We start from the raw sequence: 19,749 nt of genomic DNA on the forward strand, positions 1-19,749 counted from the left end.
AACAATATATCAGAAACAGATCTCTCGTAAGCGTTCAGCATATAACTAAACTAATCTGTGCCAAAACTCCAAAGTTCTCGCTTCTTTATACCTGCCGGAGCTTCCATCCGAGACAGCGCGGGGTAAGGGTTGACTACCTCATTATCAACTGACCCCTTTCTTCTTATCCTGGGCCTGAGTTCCTGAAAACCAACAACAATCTACCAATGCGTATACGATCCAGCCTGCAAAAATCTGAATTTCCAAGATAGCTAGTGATATAGTGATACCAAGTGTCTCAATGAAACAATTCTACATGTGCTCCCGATACGAGTATCAGCTTCTGTTAAACAACACTCAGTTCTAGGACAGAGTAGGATGAGAATAAAAAAAAAATAAGTCACTAAATGTTGCTTTCGCAGTGGATAAAGTGCTCGTACGGTATGGCATGTATGTGACTTCAGAGAAGCATATGCTCCCATTCCAGTACACACTAGCATTGAATCATGGCGTTGGATAGTATTTCCTGCCCAAATCTTCAGCTGGCCGGTTATTCTCCTTCTGCCCGACCATACAATCTCAGCGCCATGGGCAGTAGGGTTCAGAGGAATTCCACCGGCCAGTGTTACCATTCATCGTCATTTAGTCACTGGTCTCTCTGACATCTGCGACCTGTTCGAGCGCCGCCGTAATTTTTGTCTAACATTTCTAGATCGAGTTCAACAAGGACAGAGTTGACGCTTTGGATCAACTCCCTGGGCGAGTTGGGGAGGTTGATGAGAAGTGAGACGGCTGGACGGCTAGAGCTAGATGGAGCGCGAATGCTGAAGGTTAAGCAGCCGCACTAATATTATCAGGGTTATATCGAGGTCGTTCACACTCCTCGCGGTGCGAGGTACCTAATGTTGGGTATACAATGGTGGTAGAGTGTCAAAACTGGTGACATAGAAGTGCTGCTGGATGTAACTTCTCATGACTTGAGAACACTGGTTACATGCAAACATGATTCATATAATGGGAATACCCAGTATAGATAACTTTTTACCCTTTCTGGCGATATCAAGAAGGTTGAAATCCGTCGAAAACCAATCGATCTATATCGAAACACTATCTTGAAACAGACCCCTCGAGATACTAGCTACAAAATCCCAGACTTACTTACCAAACACAAACATTTTAGTTCACTTTTATCCTATGGGGACAAGAATGAATACTCTATTACCAGCTTTCTATCAGTGTAATATATTAGTTGGGGGTAGACATCGTTCATACAAAACTGATCAATGGTTCCGGACCAAAATCTTCGCCCCACCTCAAAAAAGTAATCTCCGCAGCGATAAAATTATCACTTCTCCAAAACAAGCTCACTCAGCAAAACCTCCTTACGAGCAGCCTACACGCTCCTTCGTACAAACGGACAGCAGAGTTGTCCCCATATCAAAAAAAGAGTTCCGTACAAAGCCCCAGTCGACAATGCCCGCATCGCCATCTAGCTCCACGCATTCCCCCACGGATGGCGACTCTGCCCCGCCATCTCCAACGACGACGATGACATCCGCGCAATCCGACGCAGAAACAGCGACGCAGGAGCATATTGTGCCTGATAACTCGCTAGACGATATTTTCGGTTCCTCGCCGCCCGGGGAAAGTCATGGTAGTGATGCACGACAGCAAAACAATACAACAGAATCGACGACTGCTGCTGAACCATCTGATCTGCCCTCGCTCCGTCGTCAGCATGTTACTGCCGGGTATCGCGATGGGGTATCCGCTGCAAAGGGGCAATTTGTTCAGGATGGGTTCGATGCTGGGTTTCCTGTGGGAGCGCAGTTAGGTATGAGGGTAGGAACGGTGTTGGGGATACTCGAAGGGGTGCTGCGAGGATTAGAGACGCGCGCGTCGTCGTCTGGACCGGTGAAGAAGCCTGCACGCAGCAGCGCTGGGAAACAGGTCTCTGAGGAAAGTGAAGAAGAGAAAGAGGCGCGCAAGAAGAAGATAGAGCAGGCTAAGAGGATCTACATGACTGCAGTCAAGGAACTCAGCGTGCAGGCTGTCTTTGGAGGACTCCAGGCAGATGAAGGCCGAGAAGGAGGTGAGAAGGAGAAGCCAGAGACCCGACTTGCAAAGAAAGGTGACTCGGTTGTTTCGAAGTGGGAGAAGAGAGTCATGGTCCCGAATTGGGAGGAAAATCTCGAGTCTCTGGAGATGGAGGAAGAAGAGGTCCGCGGAGAGCAGAGTTGAACTACTGAAACCGGGGTTCCTGTTCTACAACTTGCATCGACACCACACCGGTTCTCTGACTCAGAGAAACGCCGAGTCATTCATCTGCGTCTGCGGAATCAGAATTCGCAACAGTCCACATCGATCCAAATTGCGGTGTTTACGTATCTCGATATCTCACCGCACTCGCAAGGAGCGATTCGTGCGGCAGTATGGCAGCTGCTTACAAAGGAAAGAAGAAAACTCGTTCACCGTTCATCGGATCACCTCCGAAGGATTGTCTGGACTCCTCACGGTTACAGCGTGCAGCTGCGGCCAGATTCAGTTCACTGTCTATCACATTCCTCGGGAAAAACCAGCCACAGACGACCCTGCGTCTATGAGCCTCAGCGCCACGAGGTCCAGAGAAGAAAAAAGCAATGATTCTGCAGGATAGCGATGAACGATAAACCTGTGCGTCCGGCGCCGCATCGTACATGTACATACATACCTGTGCCTCTGCAGGAACTAGTCTCCAATAATCCGCGTCTGCAGAGACTCCTACGTACGGGGCACCGCGGGGAGGCGGGAAGAAGGCCCGTTCCCGACCTCCGCATCCGCTCTACTCACCAGAAAAAGAAATAACCAACAAGCAAGTAAATAAAAACCAAGGCGGGCCTGCAGCAAGCTCCGCTAACTATCCAACGCCTCATCCTGGAGCTATTCTCCATTTAGGCTCAGGGCGACAGTTCCAAGGTTTCTGGAGAAAACGGAGAAGGGAAAAAGAAAAGTAAAGCGTCCCGATCAGACGGTGGCCCTCGGCTCGACTAAACCAGATCTTGCATGAAATAATGAAACATATGCATGCAATCCATTTCAATCTCGTTTCTTTTCCCTTCTCCCACCGCTCTTGCAGGCTCTGTGAGTAAAAAAAAGAAAAGAAAAAGAAAAAAGAAAAAACAGGGAAAACTACAGAACCGGCAACAGTAACACTTCTCATCCCAGACAGAAGAGCACATCCGATGTAGACTAAATGCATGCAAGTAATTTAAATCAGCAATGTGGACTGGCTTTGTTTACACCGTTATTTTACTTCTTCAGCCTCGGCTTCAACCTGCATTCTACCCGACCCTAACCTAAAGGTACATGTACCTTTCTCGCAGCACAGCGAGCTTCCGTCTCGGACATGAAACATGCAAGAGAACTGCAGCTATTAGTTACATCAAGCTCCTGCTGATCATGGAAGGAGCAGAATCGTATCCTACGTAAGGGTCTACATATGAAATGAAATCGGGTTTCTAGCAGAAACCGTTAATTTTCTGTTTTTTTTTTTTTTTCTTTTCTTTTCTGAGATTGACCCCAGAAAGAAAGTAAAGCTCGTGTCAAATTATAGGCGGGTCTAAAAAGCACATAACTGCTAACGCGGAACGGACCGTGATTGTGAAATATGGGAAATTACATTATACCACCCCAAGTGATTAGAAATATCTAGCGTCTTGCGTAGTAAGGGTTTCTCTTCTCTTCCCTTCCCTTCTCGCCAGTGCCAATGCCCTGTAACTAAACGATGTGAATCAGGGAACCGTGGACCTTGCATCCTAGTGGCTCAATGCAGTGCTTGATCTAGATAGAAAAACATACAAGGTAAACAATCTAAAATGAACGTAGCTAATTCTTTTAAATGATTAATTTGATTTGTATTTCTGATTTCGCTAAGCAGCGTACAGGGGCCTGTTTGGCTATCTTCAGATGTGATATTTGTCCAGGTCCGGTCCCGTCGCCGGAGGCACCGTGGGACCAATCTAACCGCCGATCCTCTAGACTATGCCACACCTTCGCTTTTCTCTATCCATGTATCCAGTAAGAGAGGTTCAAAACAAGGAGAAAATGAGACCGGACTTCTGCGCCTTTCCAAAAGAGGTCAAAATAGGAAATGAGATCTGAGTTACGAAAGATTGTATCGTCAGAGATAAGAATAGACAAAACGACAGAAGACAAGGAAGGAAATAATGAAAGTTGACAGCATGTTAACTGCAATAGCGGAAATGATAAGAGAGAGTATAATAAAAGACCGAGAGAGAGTGAGTGAGAGAGAGAGATTAGGAGACCGAAAATTGTGAAATGGTCTTCTCAGCGTCGACTTCATCAAATGGTTCGTACGTGTCATCGTTTATAGCGCCGAGTCGAATGCACCATTACGGCTTCACTTGTGGACAGATGGGCTTCCACATCGCTGCCATCAAAGGTGGTCCGATTCATCCTTCATTCATAGTCATTTGACTGGTGACATTATTCGTTGCGCATGGAATATCGAAAAAGATTGATTAGAGAAAGAACTGATCGTAAGGAAAGACGTTGTGGCTGAACATAAAAAGGATGCGAGAGTATGCATCCGTTTGCGATAATCGAGTGAGGTCGTCAGTCGAAGATACTTATCGTCTGAATGTCTTTTCATAGCAGTCCTCCTCGTGGACGTGATGGCAGCTCAGAGCACGGAATGACCGGCAAAGGCGTCTCAACAATCCGGGACGACTCAATGACAACGCGGCATTGAGATCAATTGTGGACTGGGATTCCAGACATTTGCCGTAAATGGCCTCGTGTGTAGGGAAATGACGACGCTGTTCGCTTTCTAGCCTATGCGGACGATGCGTGTGCATAGCCGCTACAGTAGACATTTTCTCATTTCCGTTGCTCTCCTGGCCGGTACCCCGAGAAGAAGAAGGGCGAGGAAGTGATGTAGTAGAGGGCGCAACAAGACGAAGCGTGTGTTCAACTGATCCACGTACAGGCTCTGGTGTCCAGTTCTGGTTGGTAGCCGTTTTCACTTCCGGGAACTGTTGATATGTGGGAGTCGGCATTGGAGGCACTTCCTCCGAGGACCGCTCAGACTCATGTCCACTATTCTCTTCACCATCAAGCTTCGTCGTCGATTTGGTTACTTTGAGTTGAACACGACTTCGGACTTTGCGCAGGGTGTCAATGGGCCTTCTGCGCGAGAGTGACTTCGGCCCTATGGATTCAGAATCCGAGTCTGATTCCCATACAGACTGTTCGCAATGGGCCTCTGATGTCGATGTAGATGGTCGAGCCCTAGTAGAGTGTCCAGTCACTTGACGAGTGATTGGAGGCGAACAAGCTACGGGGCTCGGGACTGGACTGGGACACTCGTTTGCTGGAATGAACAGTGCTTGATCATAGGGCGTGGCGTGTGGTTCCATCGTGACAGGATCTATCAAGCAGGGTGGAGATATAAGGGCGGGATCTATCTGCGTCTTCAAACATGGGCTGTGGGCCTTCTTGGTCGCATGCTGACCATTAGAGTCCCTCGATAAGTTTGGCAGTGATGGCAGTGGCTTTGAGCGAAGCGAAGAGGCGGAAGGCGCCCCGGGGTTAGTGAAATGCATAATGAGAGTATCTGAGGAGTCGTTGTAAGGAAAGTCGTAAGGGGTGATGGTTCCAGTAGGCGTCGAGGGTTCCGTGGCAGCGTAGGAATCAACGTTATCGCCTGTGGAGGAGCGGTCAGGGCTGATATACAAATATGGTGGCTCGGAAACGGTTCGTTCTGCCCGGTTAGTGTGCAGGCAAAGCTGTTTGGTCGCGTTCAACACGGCTTCTGGGCAGTTTGAAACCGAATAGTTCGATGAAAATGAACTACTTGGAGTCAGGTCCGGTATATTTCCGCTCGCATCGGACTGTACCGAGCTGAAAGAATGTTGTCCGTAGTGGTGATAAGGAAATTGGTGAGAGGTTGTGCAAGGATAACGAGAGTGTTCAAAACTGGAGTGTGTTCCCAGTTCCGGAGTTTGATATGCTAGAGCAGGCAATCGCTCTTGACTGTTGCCAAACGAAGGGAATGGTGCGGTGTCCAGATTCAAGTCCGAGGACATGAACTTCCCATTCTGGCACAGTTCGCTGCCAGCATCACGACTTTCCTTCTCTTGTGATTCCCAAGACGTGACGTTCTCCAGTGAACGCTCCAGATAGAAAGGATCAAGGTTGGGGTCTTCGATAGTCGTAGGATGTCTCGGGGGGTTCCCAAGATCAGTCGATCCGGTGTTCCTCGATCCGGGATGGAAGAGAGGCAGTGGCTGGTCTTCTTTTGTCTGTGTCCGCCTCCGCGGTCTTCCTGAATTGTCCAAAGTGCTTGGGAAGGGAGAGTATCCGCCAGCCATGAGCTCGGATTCCAATGGACACAAAAATGTCAACACACGATACGGGAGGTATCCGGAAAGCACATCAAAGCTGTAGTGTGAGACGCGTGGGTCGCCAGCTCTCAAGCGAAGAATGGGCTCTGGAATTGGGACGAGGAACGCTATTGCCAGGGTGGATGGAGATGTTTATACACAGAGTACCCGACCAGAAAAAAAGTAGGTCGAGACTATGAAACAGGAAAGGGAGCAGCCAGTGAGCTGGTGGCTGACGGGCGGCCAGATGCATGCCGATGCATAAAAAGAGTGTAAACAGAGATCCACCGCGAAAGCGCACAGACGGTAAGGGCTTATTAGACCTTACATTAGGTCCCATCCCTATTGACGGGGATGGGAACAGGGGAGCCGACCCTTTGGGTCGGAGCAAGGAGTACTCCGGATGTCAATCCGGAGCGCCTCTTTTGGCCAGTAGGACGACTGCGGGGAATAGACGATACCAAAACAGATCAATATTGACAGCTGTTGCATGGACAACAATTGAGACATCAGAGCCGATTAAACGCCGAGTCCTAAGTGATTTGTAGCAGTGGCCAATTTTCGATCTTGAAAGTTATACAGACCGGACCAGATACTGTGAATCACCAGGAACTCTTTTTGAAGCTCAGAAAACGCGCCCTGAACACCTAATTAGCATGACCAAGTCAGAAGCAGAGAAGAAAAGAATCGGATGGCTGTGCAGAGAGATCTGTGGCTCGATCGTGGCTCTCGAGTACCATATCCATTGTCAGAATGTGATATACGAATCGAATGCCAGGACGCGTTGCGTTATACAGACGGGAGATGTTCCCGATCACCCACTAATGCTGGCAGACATCTTGCTGGGTCAGAACTGCCGATCTCTCGATGACTGCTCGGAACGAGCGACCATTTGACATAAGCAGACTGTAGAGTAACATTTGAGCATTCAGCAAGTCACTATGGTTGCCGTGCACTTGAACCCGCATTCCAACCATTGTTATCACAAAGTAGATGTACACCAAAGCAGACGGCTTCTTTTTCATGGTTTTTCTTCCGTTCAGTAAAATTCCACACAGCTTCGACAGCAGGTACTTGGCGGACCCGAGTCGCTTCGTTTCGCTGCTGTGAGAAGACCGTAGACTCGGGTCTTGGTTGTTGACTTGACATGTCGACTCCGGATGTGGAGACGGCAAAGCAAGGCGTTTCCAGCGGCGACTACCAACACCAATTGGCGGGCGGTACCTGCACGGCGTTTCTGCTCCCCCGCTGCAGTAGGCTGGTTAATCTACATGGAGAACGAGTCAGGACAGGAGAGCAAGAGAGCAGACTGGAGGAGTTAGGCTGCTGGATCAGAAGCCAGGATGTCGCAGTCCCAAAATGGTAACTATGTGGGTGCAGAAAAGAGAATAATCGTTCTTCAAACGGATCTCATTAATAGTCAAGTGTAAACGCCTCAATCGGAATCGATCCTATCCTCGCGAATGGGCCAGCTGTACTCTAGGGAGCGCCAGTTTTGGCGAGACGTGGAGCCCGTTGCTGGTTAAAATAGTATGTGATCCTTGTTCGTCGCAGAGTCGCTCTCCAGATCAGATCTGACATGTCCTCAGAACCCAGCACTGCGGGACGCAAAATCCCCGTTCCCAAGAGTCTGAAACCTCGAATTTGAGATACTATACTGGGACTGCCCACGATGCTCGCTCAGTCTAGACCAGCGACGAGGCTCCAGCTAATCATCATTGGCAGCCGTGCTTGCAGAGTCATCAAACGCGACCATGCAGTCACGACTCAATCTGCTTTGAATCAGGGGGTATTATGCGTACATCAAGATCTGCCCTGCTCTAGCATATACGAGCGGGTCGGTAAGAATATCAGAAGCAAACGAGACCGCCGATGTGTGATGTCCATCAAACGGGTGAGGTGATGAAGATTCAAGAGAATAGGTAATAATGTTCCCCCGTTCCCTGCGGAAGCTCCAAAGTCCCTGTTTTGGACCCTGCGGGCCACCACTTAAGGCGCTAGGGCTTAGGGCTCCCGAGCTGTCAGGTAAGAGAACCCCGGGGGCTTCAAGCTGCTATAGTAACGTAGTTATTATTCCAAATCATAGAAATAGGAAAGACCTGTGAAAGATAGGGGCTCAAATGTCTCGTTACGAAGCCAGCTGTGGACAGTGATGGGGCCTGAAGAGAGTTGTCAGAGAGCAGGTGGCAGACAACGTCTAGTGAGCAAAGACCAGCCATCTTCCGCTAGTACTCACCCCCTTGAACTTTGACGATGTCAAAACGAAGGTGTAAAGCTAGGTTTCTGACTTAATGCTCAAGGGAAGACTGGGGTATCTACCATCGTCCTAAGTATGGATGGGGTAGATACATACGGGCATCCTCTTTTATGGTGGCCCCTGGACGTTCTCAAACCGAAGGGATGAGTTACTATTTATCTCTGGCTCACCTTTTGAACGTGTATGAGGTCGAACGTGGCATGACAACGTGAGTTAGAGTATACACGGCCCGTTGAGAGGGATATACTGTACTTCAAGGGTTACCGCTAGGCCTTCTACCCCTCCAAGGGTCGATGCGCATCCTTGAAATAAGGGGACCGTGTGCGAGAGACACCCTTCCAAGGAAACAACTATGAGGGACAATATTGATGGCCCTTTAGAGTCTATCTGATCAGGGAGGGTTGCAGTCGAAAAGGGCTCCGTTTTTACTACCAGTCTAGCTTTCCTGGGAACGATGTATTTAGTGGCATCGTAGGTGGCAGCCTTGAGCCATGGTGCTCGTTGTCATCTCTGGGACTTGGTCTCTTGCTTCACATCTGCCATTCTAATTGTATAGATCATGATGATTAGACTCGTTGCGCGCTAGCAATTGGAATATCCTTTATGGGTGATGTGTTGTTTGGGGGAAAAAGATATATTGTTGGTATCGTATCCGTCGGGGTATATACCTAGGTATATGGAAGCAATAAGGGTGCTTCCACGATTATACTAAAAAATTGCCGAACAGTTAATCGCCAACTGAGTTTTCTCTAAGGATTCTCAATTTGACTATATTTTCGCTTTTAGTGGTTTATTCATCAAGCCGTCGATTGACCCGTGAAGGCTATTCCTAAATATATATATATAATCTCAGCAGTCTGTGGTCAATCGTCATGAATAATATCTGCCCCTCCCCCACATTACAGAACAAACTAGTCTCTCTGCGGCCATCTCACTATACGAGGATTCCTTATCTAGCTGCCCATCGTCATCTATATTCCCAGACAGAATCAGTGGCTGAGCGCGCAACGACCACCTGATGCGGACCACGTGACAGCAGCGAGATGCAAGAGATTACAAAACGTGGCCGACATGACTGACAGTGTCGAGGACGCAATCGACGAAAACAACTCAAGAATCAAGAAGACTCGAGAGGAGAGCGATTATTCCGTCAGTTATAAGCACCGAATAGCCGCGCAAACCGCGTGGCTAGAAAAAAGAGAACGTTAAAGGGGGGGTTCCTGACAAGAAAGCACCCGTGCTGAGACAGCGAATAATCGAAGAAAAATCAGGGTCGTACTAGTGGGAGGATGAGGGGATTGTGGTGATTCAAAATGGCACCAATAACCACGCCCCTCCGAGAAACATTTCCAGAATGGGAAATATAGAGGCCCGGCCGAATGCAGAATGTGGGATAATTTTTCATATGAAGCAAATAGAAGACCTAAAGAATAAACAAACAAACAGTAGACTAAATAATAATAAGCAATTACGGTCGCTTAATGTCGAAAGAGGCTCAACACGTTCTCCTACCCCTGATATTTCTAAGGGTCCCACTTATGAATTTTAGTGATTGGCCTCTTCACGGATAGTTACTCTAGCTTAATCTACAACAAGCCTTAATTTATGAGATCCGGCGAGGAAATCCGTGATAACTAATGATTAGAGACAGGTTATTTATAACACTCGCAACGGCCTTGAAGCTTGGAACTTGTCAAGATCGATAATCTCTGAGAAGAACACACAGAGCGCAACAAGCTGCTGGCCGAATTGGTTCGTATGGATATCGCAACAAGCTAATGATCAATTTAGGATTGGAAGTTAAACGCACAGATCCTGCATTAAATCCAGGGGTTCAATTCCTCAAAAGAGCGCGACATCCTTTCTCCCTGATTCAAACAGCATCGACGGGCCCCCGATAATTTCGAGAACAGCACACATTGACCATGCTCGTGGCCCCAAATGGTTCAGTTTTGTTGTCGACTAGATGAAAATGGTTAGGATAGAGGGGCTACACACTGTATCATTGGGCAGTTCGGTTCCTGACATCACAGGTCTTGACAGCGCTTGTTCACCATCCTTGAACCAGAAAGGTTCGTGTGTCAAAACTGCTTCTTGAACACCCCGTACGCGATAGTTAGCCGCCCGTCCTAAAAATATAGTCTACAATTTGGAGTCGAGGCCAGTCGAATCTGATTGTAACAGGAGACGCTAGATAATTTTTCTTGGCTTTCCTGGCCAGTTAGATCTCCGGATCTGTAGTTTCTTTCTCCGCAACCAACTCCTTTTGGTATATGTCTTCCTTCCAAGATCCGCGAACTCCTTTTAGGCATTTTCAGGTTTCGTACCATAGAGCCGTCCTAATGTAGTGGTTGATTATAATTAACTGTTCGATTCTGTCTCCTTTTCTTCTTTTTGTTCATCCCACTCGTTATCTGTTGACTTAGACGTCCTTTCTTTCCTTTCTTTCCCTCTATTCTGTCGTTCACAGGAGACATGTACGATCATTAAAGCGAATAAAGGAGTTATCTCGATTGTATCTATCTTTCAGATCACAGAGATACTCTGTCGCTATCACACTCATTACGCACAAATAAACCGCAGAGACGCTTTTCGCTCTAGGTTTGATTCCCTCCTATGAACATGATCTTTGTCACCCGACTAACTTCTCACAGCGCTACACACTCGTTTCAAACCATTCAATCACGTTTCGAATTTCTTAATAAATAATCCTTCAACCCTCCCAAAATGGCTCTCAGTCAAAATGCCGTCATTATACTCGTTATCTGCGGAGCGATCGGCTTGACTCTCATCATAGGCAGTGTCTTCGGCATGTTCTCCGCCAACGACGACGGGAACGGTAGCTTTCCGACTCCCGGGAAAGACCAGCTCGACTACATGGCACAGCTGAGATATAGACACTTAACTGCGCTGGAGGCTGGAGAACGAGTATCACCACATCGGGGGAAGCCGAATGGGAATCGAGACCTCGATGAAAGTACCATGATGGGGTGATCCTATTGGGTACAAAGTCTGAAGAATAGTTTTCTTGCGTTCTGGATTCTTTGGGTTTCCTTTTTTTTTTCCAATAAAATGGGTGGTCGAATATCCTGGGCGTCATACGCGAATGCGAGGCTCGATACGATCTTTTTGGACATGGAGTAACTTTCATTTTCAACATCGCGCGCTTATATTTTTAGTATTTATTGTCATTGCTAGAGGGCATGGGTTGACGGGTATTGTCAGGTGTTCTTCATATATACCCATAATCGAAGTTCAGTTGACAAAAAAAAAGAGAAAACAATTATGATGTGCTGGTCATCGTATGCCAGGATAGAGAACACAGCTCAAGTGTATGGTGTCGTGAAAACGAAGAGATAGCTGTCAGTGAGCGCAGTCGGAGAGAGAGAGGCTATCTGTATGGGAAACCAGCTACAGAACATGAGCAGGCCGAAAGAGGAAGGTAGTCACTTGACTCCTGCTCAACATGTTGACTGCGCGTGCTATATAATTCTATCTGCGTTCTCAATGTAATTCAGGCGGATATAAAAGAAACGCCACTGGCAATGTTCGTCTTAAGGTCACTTAGATCAACCTCAAGCAGTTTCGTCTCATTTTCTGACTAGTCACCAATAGGGAACACTTTTTGATGGCCCCGGTTTCTCCCAATTCAGTCTTGACAGTATGCTGAGCTTGGCTATATAGAGAGAGAATGGTGGCTCTGCTGTGGCCGCCAATAACCGGGACCAACTCCCACCGAGAGCTTGCGCAACGCATGTAGAGGCACGCACAACGTCGAGGCTCATAACACCACGTGGGGTCTAATACACCAGCCTTCTTCATAGCCTCGGCCGCAACGGGGATGGTCGAGTTAACGGGATTGGTCACCACGCAAGAGGTCGCATTAGGGCAAGTCGCAGCAACTTCGGAGATGTCACGGATGATGCTGGCGTTAGTCTGGGGGAAAATTGGCATATCACAGCGTTGTCTATATGTGGCGCACATTCTAAGTGCGCTGCAATAGGCCACGATGCTTTAAAAAGATCTAGAAACTAAGTACTGTCACAGATGTGGCCTAAGGTTTCTGCCCTACAAGGCCAATCGCGTCTGTCACCCTCCACCTCTCGTCATACCGGGCTTGCGGGTGATACCAGCAGTCACGACAATGATTTCTGCGCCACCAAGAGATTTCTCAAGACCACCATTATCAGGGAGATGGCCGCTGACCTTAGCCTTGGTGTTGATGTTCATCAGATCAGTTTCAATGCCCGCAAATGTTCAATATAATATGAATATGGCGTTTCGCCGGGGGTTTTCTTTTTGTATTTTCTCTGAGGAGTATCATTACTCACTCTACCCCTTAGTCCCAGTCTTAGCTTTTCCTTTACCAGTAACGCATTACTATCAAACATGCTCTTCTGACTCTCATTACTTATTCTTCTCGTGTTGCGTAGACAGATGCTGGCTAACTGGGTTAGGTTACTTATTACGAATTATGCTGACATGGAAGGGGACTATGAATCCCGACTTTTGAATCCAATGGAGGCACCACTTTCGTATCCATGTCTCTGAGCCAAGACGTAAGGCGCATACTATCGATATCGCTGGATAGGGACAGTATGACGTCCGTTCCCTTCAGGCTTAGCGCTGTGAGTGCGATACCTACTTACTGGGCGACGTGCTCACCGGGTCAAATTGAATAGCATAGTGCCCAATTATTCGCAATGCAACAAGAAACCATATTTTATCAGTTGAAAGTCATATTTGTTTCATGGTCTCAATTGGGCGTCGATCGAATACGCCACAATTGGGTCAACGGTGTATGGCCCGAGCCACGCGGGAAAACGGTCTGGGATCTATGGTCTGTTTTATCATTCGTTTGTATTAGGTTCTTGGCAAAGAACCTGCTGGATTCTTGGGATCTAGATTTACTACTTGTTATTAGGAGATAAATCCAGTATAGGGTCTATCTCCCCTAGATCTAGAGTCGGACAAGTAACCTAGCTGATAGCTAGGAGGTTCGAATCATAACCTTGGTCATGGTCGTTTTATATATCTGCCGTCGAGGAATGAAGCGACCCGACCATCGAAATAACTGGAAAACTTTTGAAAAATCTACAAGTTCATTGCAGACTGCAAGGCCATACAGGATATAAGACTCCATCAATCAGCTCGAATATTCCCAAGTACATACCATAGAATGTGTCCCCGCCATTCCAGAGGACACCAGAACAACGGGAGCGTTTTTATTCTTAGGTAGCTCTGTGGGGTCAGGGAGAAGCGCCCCATTTAAGTAGTCGGGAACCGCGGTTCGAGGCAACGATCGAACCATGGCTGCGATCAGCCGGAAGAACTTCAAGTATAAGGAACATCCAGGGAGTCTCAAAATGGCAATCAGGCGCATAACAGACGAGGGAGGCCCTTCAGTGATTGGAGTAGATGCCGGCTTCCTTGACCGTAGAATCCCAAGGCACGATCAACGCAGTGCCAGCTCATCAACCAGCGGCTCGCCCAGATCTCGTTAAGCAGCCCAAAGAGGGGACACTCAGTGCTCCCCCGCCTTGCGAATGCGTTGTGCTTTATTATTAGAGTGATGCTGAGCGTGGAGCCTTGGATCGCAATTCTGGATGCCTGACGAACTGGGCCATGCGGTGATTATTGTCCTTTTGCGCCTTGTTATAGACCGCACAGCCTGTCTCGAACAGACCAACGTCATTTTCCTTCAGCAATCTGTATCGCTGCCCGTCCAGCGTGTGCGACAGCCCACATGGTAGGCTTGGGGACGTTGGGTCAATGCTCGAGTGCGTGACTGTTTCGAACAGCTGGGCCGTCGCACCATCCACAGGACTCAGCCATCAGCATCCGGACAAGTCAGACAAACGGGACTCGAGGATCTCCAGAATTGAAGTGTGAAGTGGTGAGGAAAGAAAGCGACCACTGCAGGGCGAACGCCTCGTCGGCTGGCGGGCCGGCGCGCCAAGGAACTTCTTCCAGTAGGTACAGACTGCCTTCTTCTCTCCCGTCAAAAGATCACATCGGCACTTTATGCGACTACCAGGGCGCGGACGCTTGAGTTGAGACCAGCAAGCGCTGGAGCGCCAGCAATTGAGCCCGCATAGGCTGCTCAATGACGCCCTGGCAGTGGTTGCGGTGTTCAACTCGACACCAGGCACTGCGTCGCAGCTCAAGCTGCAGCTGGCGCGACTCGCCCAGCCATCTGAATTAATCGACCTCTCCCATTTGACCAGCCACAACTGCTCACCTCTCTCTGGTCATTTAGTTTTGCTACGCCTCCCAGAGTGATATTCAGTCTGCGGTTGTGATCCATTTTCTCTAGATTGTCAATTACAGAGCACATACCAGCCAAGTGCTGCCTTCCCAGCTCCGTGTTGCGCCAGCTGCCAGAAGAAGCTCTGGATAGCAGCGATATCGCGACCAGAGTAGTTTTCGCTACTTTACGTCGTCGTCCCAGTCTGTAGGGGCGCGATTCCATCCGTTATTCTTTATTAATTCGTTTGATCTCACGTTGTCTTCTCACGTCCCCGAGTCGCATATACCCGTTTCAACCGTGTCTCCTGCAAATCGCAGAGCACTTGACGAGACCTACGAAATTTACGACCCATCCACGCTCACGAACGTTTCGCCGCAACGCCAGCAGCAGTCTGCTCACGATCCTGCTCTTCCCCCTACTCAATCTCCCCTACCTCGTCCGTCAAGCGCTACTGGCAGTGGCCGCTCATTGCGAAGGGTCACTCCTCGACTTGAAGATCGACACGCCATCCATCGACGTGCTGTTTCGATAGATGAGACAGCGCTCCAGAACCTAGACCTCAGACCCGCCGAACAGGGCTCCGCAGTTCCCCCGCAAAACCCACCGGGTCTAGCTGGTGGAATCGCAGACCTACCTCCAGCCCTTTCGGAAGTACAAACCGAGGGTGAGGAGTCTACGACTCAGACACCGCACCCGCGGCTACTGGAATCATACTGGCCTCCTAGGTCTGGTCGTGTATCTCCACGAACCGCCTCGGCGATTTTCTGGGTTCTTGAAGAAGCCATACGGAGGCCTTTCCCCTTTACACCAGACTTGGACGAAGAGAACGCTTCCATGTCTGAAGTCATGAGCGGAGGTGGATCGCCTGCTCCGGGAATGAACCCTCGTGCTCAGAATGGCAGCTCTCGTTCAGCGCAGGGCCCTGTCCCTGTGCACACGCAACCTCCCAGCGGTGTCCGAACACCGACGGACATCATGAGGCAGCGTCGGGACCGGGAAGCCCGAAAGAAGGCAGAAAAAGAAGCCAAGGAGAGAGAACAACAGGAAGCCGAAATGAAACGGCAGCAGGAACAGGAACAGATGACACAAGCGCAGACTCAATATACTGCTGCTGGCGTTGCCGGCGATACGGCTTCGCAGAAGGTCGGAATTGCTCCTCAGCAAGATCCACGAATCAGACATGACCGGGGTGGTGGTAGCGTGTCCGTTGTCCCTCCTACAGGATTTCAACAAACATCGGCTCCTGGTGCAACACAGAGACAGGAGACCGGCAATGTTGGTACAGCCGAACGCCCACGGGCATCGACCATTGCTCAAGGGCAGCCGAAACCTGTCCCCCCTAATTCGCAACAACCTCCACATGCAACTTCTGCGGGTTACGCTCCGCAGCAGTCGTCGCAATTCCAACCGAGACCACCCGGCATGCCATCGCAGACCGGCCCGCAACCAGCTGCTAGCGGACCGCAGCAACCGCAGTCATCTCAAGGCTCCCAATCACAGCCACGTCGAGCAACTTTCCCTCATGCTTTCGAACGGTGGGAAACGTTGTCTTCTCACTGGGAGGGTCTCACGGGGTATTGGATCAGAAAGCTCGAGCAGAGTAACGAGGAGCTGAGCCGTGATCCTATCAGTCAGCAGTTAGCTCGCCAGGTCACTGATCTGTCTGCTGCTGGAGCGAATCTTTTCCATGCGGTTGTGGAACTTCAGCGATTGCGGGCCTCTTCCGAGCGCAAGTTCCAGCGATGGTTCTTCGACACACGGGCAGAGCAAGAACGCGCTCAAGAAAAGCAGGCTGAGTTGGAACGACAGCTCCGAGTGGAGCGCCAGCAGCGTGCTGAAGCGGTAGCCTCCAGTCAAAAATCTGAGAGTGAAAAGGCGAAGGCGGAGCAATTGGTGAAAGAGATGCGCCGCGAACTCCAGATCTCGAAGGAAGAGGCCCGGCGAGCATGGGAAGAATTGGGTCGAAGAGAACAGGAAGAGCGTGACCGCACAACTTCTCTTCGCAACGGTGAGCCCACTCTTGTAGGAGGAGTGCAGGTGGTCCCGATGATCCAAGGGGTTCCCAGCCGACAAGGTGGAACAAATCGACCTCCGACGCGCGAAGGCCCGTATCCAGGCGGTCCAGGACCGTCCAGCATGGGAGGCCAGGGACCCCAGGGACCCCAGGGATCTGGTTCTGAGGAGCAATATTACGAGGAACAGCCCTCTTCTCCAACAGAGGACCCATTCATCGAGGGTGGCCGACCCAGTACCACTCAGAGCCAAGTCCCGTCGTCAGGCGCTTACTCACACGGCCAAGAGACAGGACGGTTCTATCAGCATGAAGGATCTGCCCTTCACGCTGGTCGCCCGACTTCCGAGCCAGACGATCAATCTTACCGTCCTAGCACTGTCGGTACTGAAAGCGACTTGGGCGAAGAAGAGTATGGAGCTGACCCTGGCTATCGTCGTGACCCTGAAGGTCGTCGCACGTACCCTCGTGCCATGTCCGAGGGCAGTGAGGAGTATGAAGGAGAGCCTGAAGAAGAACAGGAATACAGTGGCGATTATACCAGCGGAGCTGGCTATGGAAGCTTGCCGGCCGCTACCACTGGAGCGCCTCTCCATTCTGGCTATGGTCAGGGCGTCGACTACAGCGGTTCCACCTGGGGAAGTGGTTGGGACTCCGTCACTCCCCGACACAGGCATCCCACACGCCTGAGCGATGTCATTGAAGAGGATGAGAGAAGCCGCACGAGCCCAAGCCGTGCAAGTCAAGCCAGCAGGGGTATGCAGTAGAGGCCGCAGCCGGGGATGAACAGTACCAGATCCAACGGTGGTTTCAACATCCAAGTCATATGTCTTGCTGTTTCACGACACATATACCATTTCGCTTCGTGGTCGATATTCCTAAGTTTGCGTCGATGGCATAGATATTCCTTGCTTTCTTGTTGACTAGAAGTGTGTCTTTGAGTTATTGTAACGAGTCTCCTTGTCTTCTTTGTTCCTTTTTCTTTTTCCCTTGATTATTTTCTTTCCTTCTGCTTTCTCTCTATTCCCCAGAGTACATCTCTCTTTTCTTTACAACCTGCACATTCTGAGTTTTCATGTTCCTTCTGGGGACGGAGCGCATGCATCATACATAAAGCGCTCTCGGAGTCGTCAATTTGCAGTTTCTGCATGATTGTCATACCGAAGTGAGGCGGTCTCTCGATTCCAACTGGCACGAGCTGGGATGTGAATTAATTTGTAATTCTAAGGATATATTTTTCGGTGGCAGTCTTCGAACTCAGCCTAATCAAAATACATACTGCATTCACGAGTCGCATTTTGGCATTTTGAATTCATTTCCAGAATAAACGGCTGAGTAATCCAACCGCTGTTCATGTGACTTTTAGCTGTATTCCGGAGGATCGTTGTTCCGCAGTATATCTAGATCTGGAGATTTCGGAGCGGCCGCAATTGAGCTTCAGTAAGCACAGGACGAACCCATTCTACTTTACGCCGTAGAGACTGCGCGGCCACACAAAGCAATGGCGTCCTCATTCCAGTCTATCTCACAGCTCGTCGGGAGAACGTCTCGTCTCTCCCTCTCCTCCCTCGAGCACGCTTCCCCGCGTACGGTCCCATCACACTCCGCTCTGTACCTCCGAACAAGGCCGCAGACACAATGTCGAAACAACGCTTCCTCCACGAAAACCTCCCTATCCCGAGTATCGAACAATGCTGTTCCAGCTCGTTCATTTTCGACAACCCCGCTCCGCTTGAAAGCTAAGACGATGGCTCAGCTGAAGTCGCGCGCCACCACCGGTCCATTTTCCTGGAAGGCAGCGCTGCTGTTTGTCATCACGGGTGTAGGTATGATCGGATACTTCAAGTTCGAGAAGGCGCGATTGGAGCGTAAGCGCATCGTTGAGATGAGCAAGGGAGTGGGAAAGCCGAGAGTGGGAGGGCCGTTCGTTTTGAAGGATCTGAATGGGGACGTGTTTACGGAACAAAATCTGAAGGGGAAATATAGCTTTGTGAGTATCCTTGCGTTTTGCATATGTATTGTCTATATACAATCTTTTACTATACGGCGGATATCGAATGATCTACTATCATCTGCAAATGTTATCTCTTTAGTTACCAGAACGAAGCGGCTGACCAATGCGGAACTCATGACAGGTCTACTTCGGCTTCACCCACTGCCCCGATATTTGCCCCGATGAACTCGACAAGATGGCAGCTATCATCGACAAGGTCCGCGAGTCTGCTAATGGAGAGGATGTTATGCGTCCGGTCTTCATCACCTGTGACCCAGCCCGAGACACTCCTGAGGTCCTGCGCAAGTACCTGAAGGAGTTCCATCCCGACATTATCGGTTTGACCGGAACATACGAGCAGGTCAAGAATGTCTGCAAGCAATACCGTGTGTACTTTTCTACACCGGAGAACGTTAAGCCCGGCGAGGACTACTTGGTCGACCACAGTATCTATTTCTATTTGATGGGTGAGTTGTGCTTCCGCACTTTTCTTTCGCGCTCTTGCGGCCCGGGATTTGGTCTTTGCTAACGGTCCTCTCAGATCCCGAGGGAGACTTCGTCGAATGTATCGGTCGCCAGGACACTCCGGCCTCTGCTACCAAGGTCATCATGGACCATATCAACGACTGGAAGAGGGAGGGAAAGCCGCTTGATACCAAGCCAGACGCCCAAAACTCTCAACAAAACTTGTAAGAATTAACACGGCCTTGCTGATCGGAGTTATGGAGAAGTGGGGACCACTGTGATGTACATGTACACTAGACATACCCTACTCTGATGTTTTATCAATCAATCAATCAATCAATCAATCCATCAAATATTAAACCAATTTCAAGACCGCTCCTCCCGTCTCGAATTATAGAAGGAGCTATAGTT

General features: G+C 49.4%; 6 protein-coding genes across 6 annotated transcripts; 4 read left to right on the forward strand and 2 right to left on the reverse strand.

The window, feature by feature from the left end:
• Positions 1–1,452: 1,452 nt before the first annotated feature.
• C8Q69DRAFT_502585 (putative essential protein Yae1) lies at positions 1,453–2,220 on the forward strand (the record flags this gene model as incomplete). Its single annotated transcript, XM_028632407.1, has 1 exon — positions 1,453–2,220. The coding sequence occupies one exon, from the start codon at positions 1,453–1,455 to the stop codon at positions 2,218–2,220; it is 768 nt and encodes a 255-aa protein (XP_028488686.1).
• A 2,254-nt stretch (positions 2,221–4,474) lies between these two features.
• C8Q69DRAFT_8934 (hypothetical protein) lies at positions 4,475–6,684 on the reverse strand. Its single transcript, XM_028634140.1, has one exon. The coding sequence runs from the start codon at positions 6,348–6,350 to the stop codon at positions 4,608–4,610; it is 1,743 nt and encodes a 580-aa protein (XP_028488687.1). The 5' UTR covers positions 6,351–6,684; the 3' UTR covers positions 4,475–4,607.
• Positions 6,685–10,888: 4,204 nt separating this feature from the next.
• On the forward strand, positions 10,889–11,547 carry C8Q69DRAFT_523738 (hypothetical protein; the record flags this gene model as incomplete). Its single annotated transcript, XM_028633569.1, has 2 exons — positions 10,889–11,220; positions 11,274–11,547. A coding segment is annotated over exon 2 (201 nt), but the record flags the coding sequence as incomplete, so codon positions are not given.
• Positions 11,548–11,855: 308 nt separating this feature from the next.
• C8Q69DRAFT_511616 (hypothetical protein) lies at positions 11,856–12,867 on the reverse strand. The gene is made up of 2 exons (XM_028633270.1): positions 12,713–12,867; positions 11,856–12,586 (listed from the first exon to the last, which is right to left on the reverse strand). Exons 1-2 carry the CDS (start codon positions 12,847–12,849, stop codon positions 12,184–12,186), a joined length of 540 nt encoding a protein of 179 aa, XP_028488689.1. The 5' UTR covers positions 12,850–12,867; the 3' UTR covers positions 11,856–12,183.
• Positions 12,868–14,365: 1,498 nt separating this feature from the next.
• C8Q69DRAFT_511622 (hypothetical protein) lies at positions 14,366–17,761 on the forward strand (the record flags this gene model as incomplete). The annotated part of the gene is made up of 2 exons (XM_028633271.1): positions 14,366–14,368; positions 15,071–17,761. 2 exons carry the CDS (start codon positions 14,366–14,368, stop codon positions 17,645–17,647), a joined length of 2,580 nt encoding a protein of 859 aa, XP_028488690.1. The 3' UTR covers positions 17,648–17,761.
• Positions 17,762–18,309: 548 nt separating this feature from the next.
• C8Q69DRAFT_449605 (protein SCO1) lies at positions 18,310–19,716 on the forward strand. The gene is made up of 3 exons (XM_028629378.1): positions 18,310–18,870; positions 19,016–19,340; positions 19,415–19,716. Exons 1-3 carry the CDS (start codon positions 18,382–18,384, stop codon positions 19,564–19,566), a joined length of 966 nt encoding a protein of 321 aa, XP_028488691.1. The 5' UTR covers positions 18,310–18,381; the 3' UTR covers positions 19,567–19,716.
• The last annotated feature ends 33 nt before the right edge of the window (positions 19,717–19,749 follow it).

Source organism: Paecilomyces variotii, assembly GCF_004022145.1.
Source record: "Paecilomyces variotii strain CBS 101075 chromosome Unknown C8Q69scaffold_1, whole genome shotgun sequence".
NCBI classification, from domain to species: domain Eukaryota; kingdom Fungi; phylum Ascomycota; class Eurotiomycetes; order Eurotiales; family Thermoascaceae; genus Paecilomyces; species Paecilomyces variotii.

Bases quoted from the DNA above. Each gene is read 5' to 3' on its own strand.
- C8Q69DRAFT_8934 (XM_028634140.1), bottom strand. From the start codon at position 6,350: ATGGCTGGCGGATACTCTCCCTTCCCAAGCACTTTGGACAATTCAGGA.
- C8Q69DRAFT_511616 (XM_028633270.1), bottom strand. From the start codon at position 12,849: ATGAACATCAACACCAAGGCTAAGGTCAGCGGCCATCTCCCTGATAAT. The intron at 12,587-12,712 runs GTGACAGACGCG...CGCCACATATAG, and splicing joins GGTATGACGAGAGGTGGAGG to ACAACGCTGTGATATGCCAA.
- C8Q69DRAFT_449605 (XM_028629378.1), top strand. From the start codon at position 18,382: ATGGCGTCCTCATTCCAGTCTATCTCACAGCTCGTCGGGAGAACGTCT. The intron at 18,871-19,015 runs GTGAGTATCCTT...AACTCATGACAG, and splicing joins TGAAGGGGAAATATAGCTTT to GTCTACTTCGGCTTCACCCA. The intron at 19,341-19,414 runs GTGAGTTGTGCT...CGGTCCTCTCAG, and splicing joins TATCTATTTCTATTTGATGG to ATCCCGAGGGAGACTTCGTC.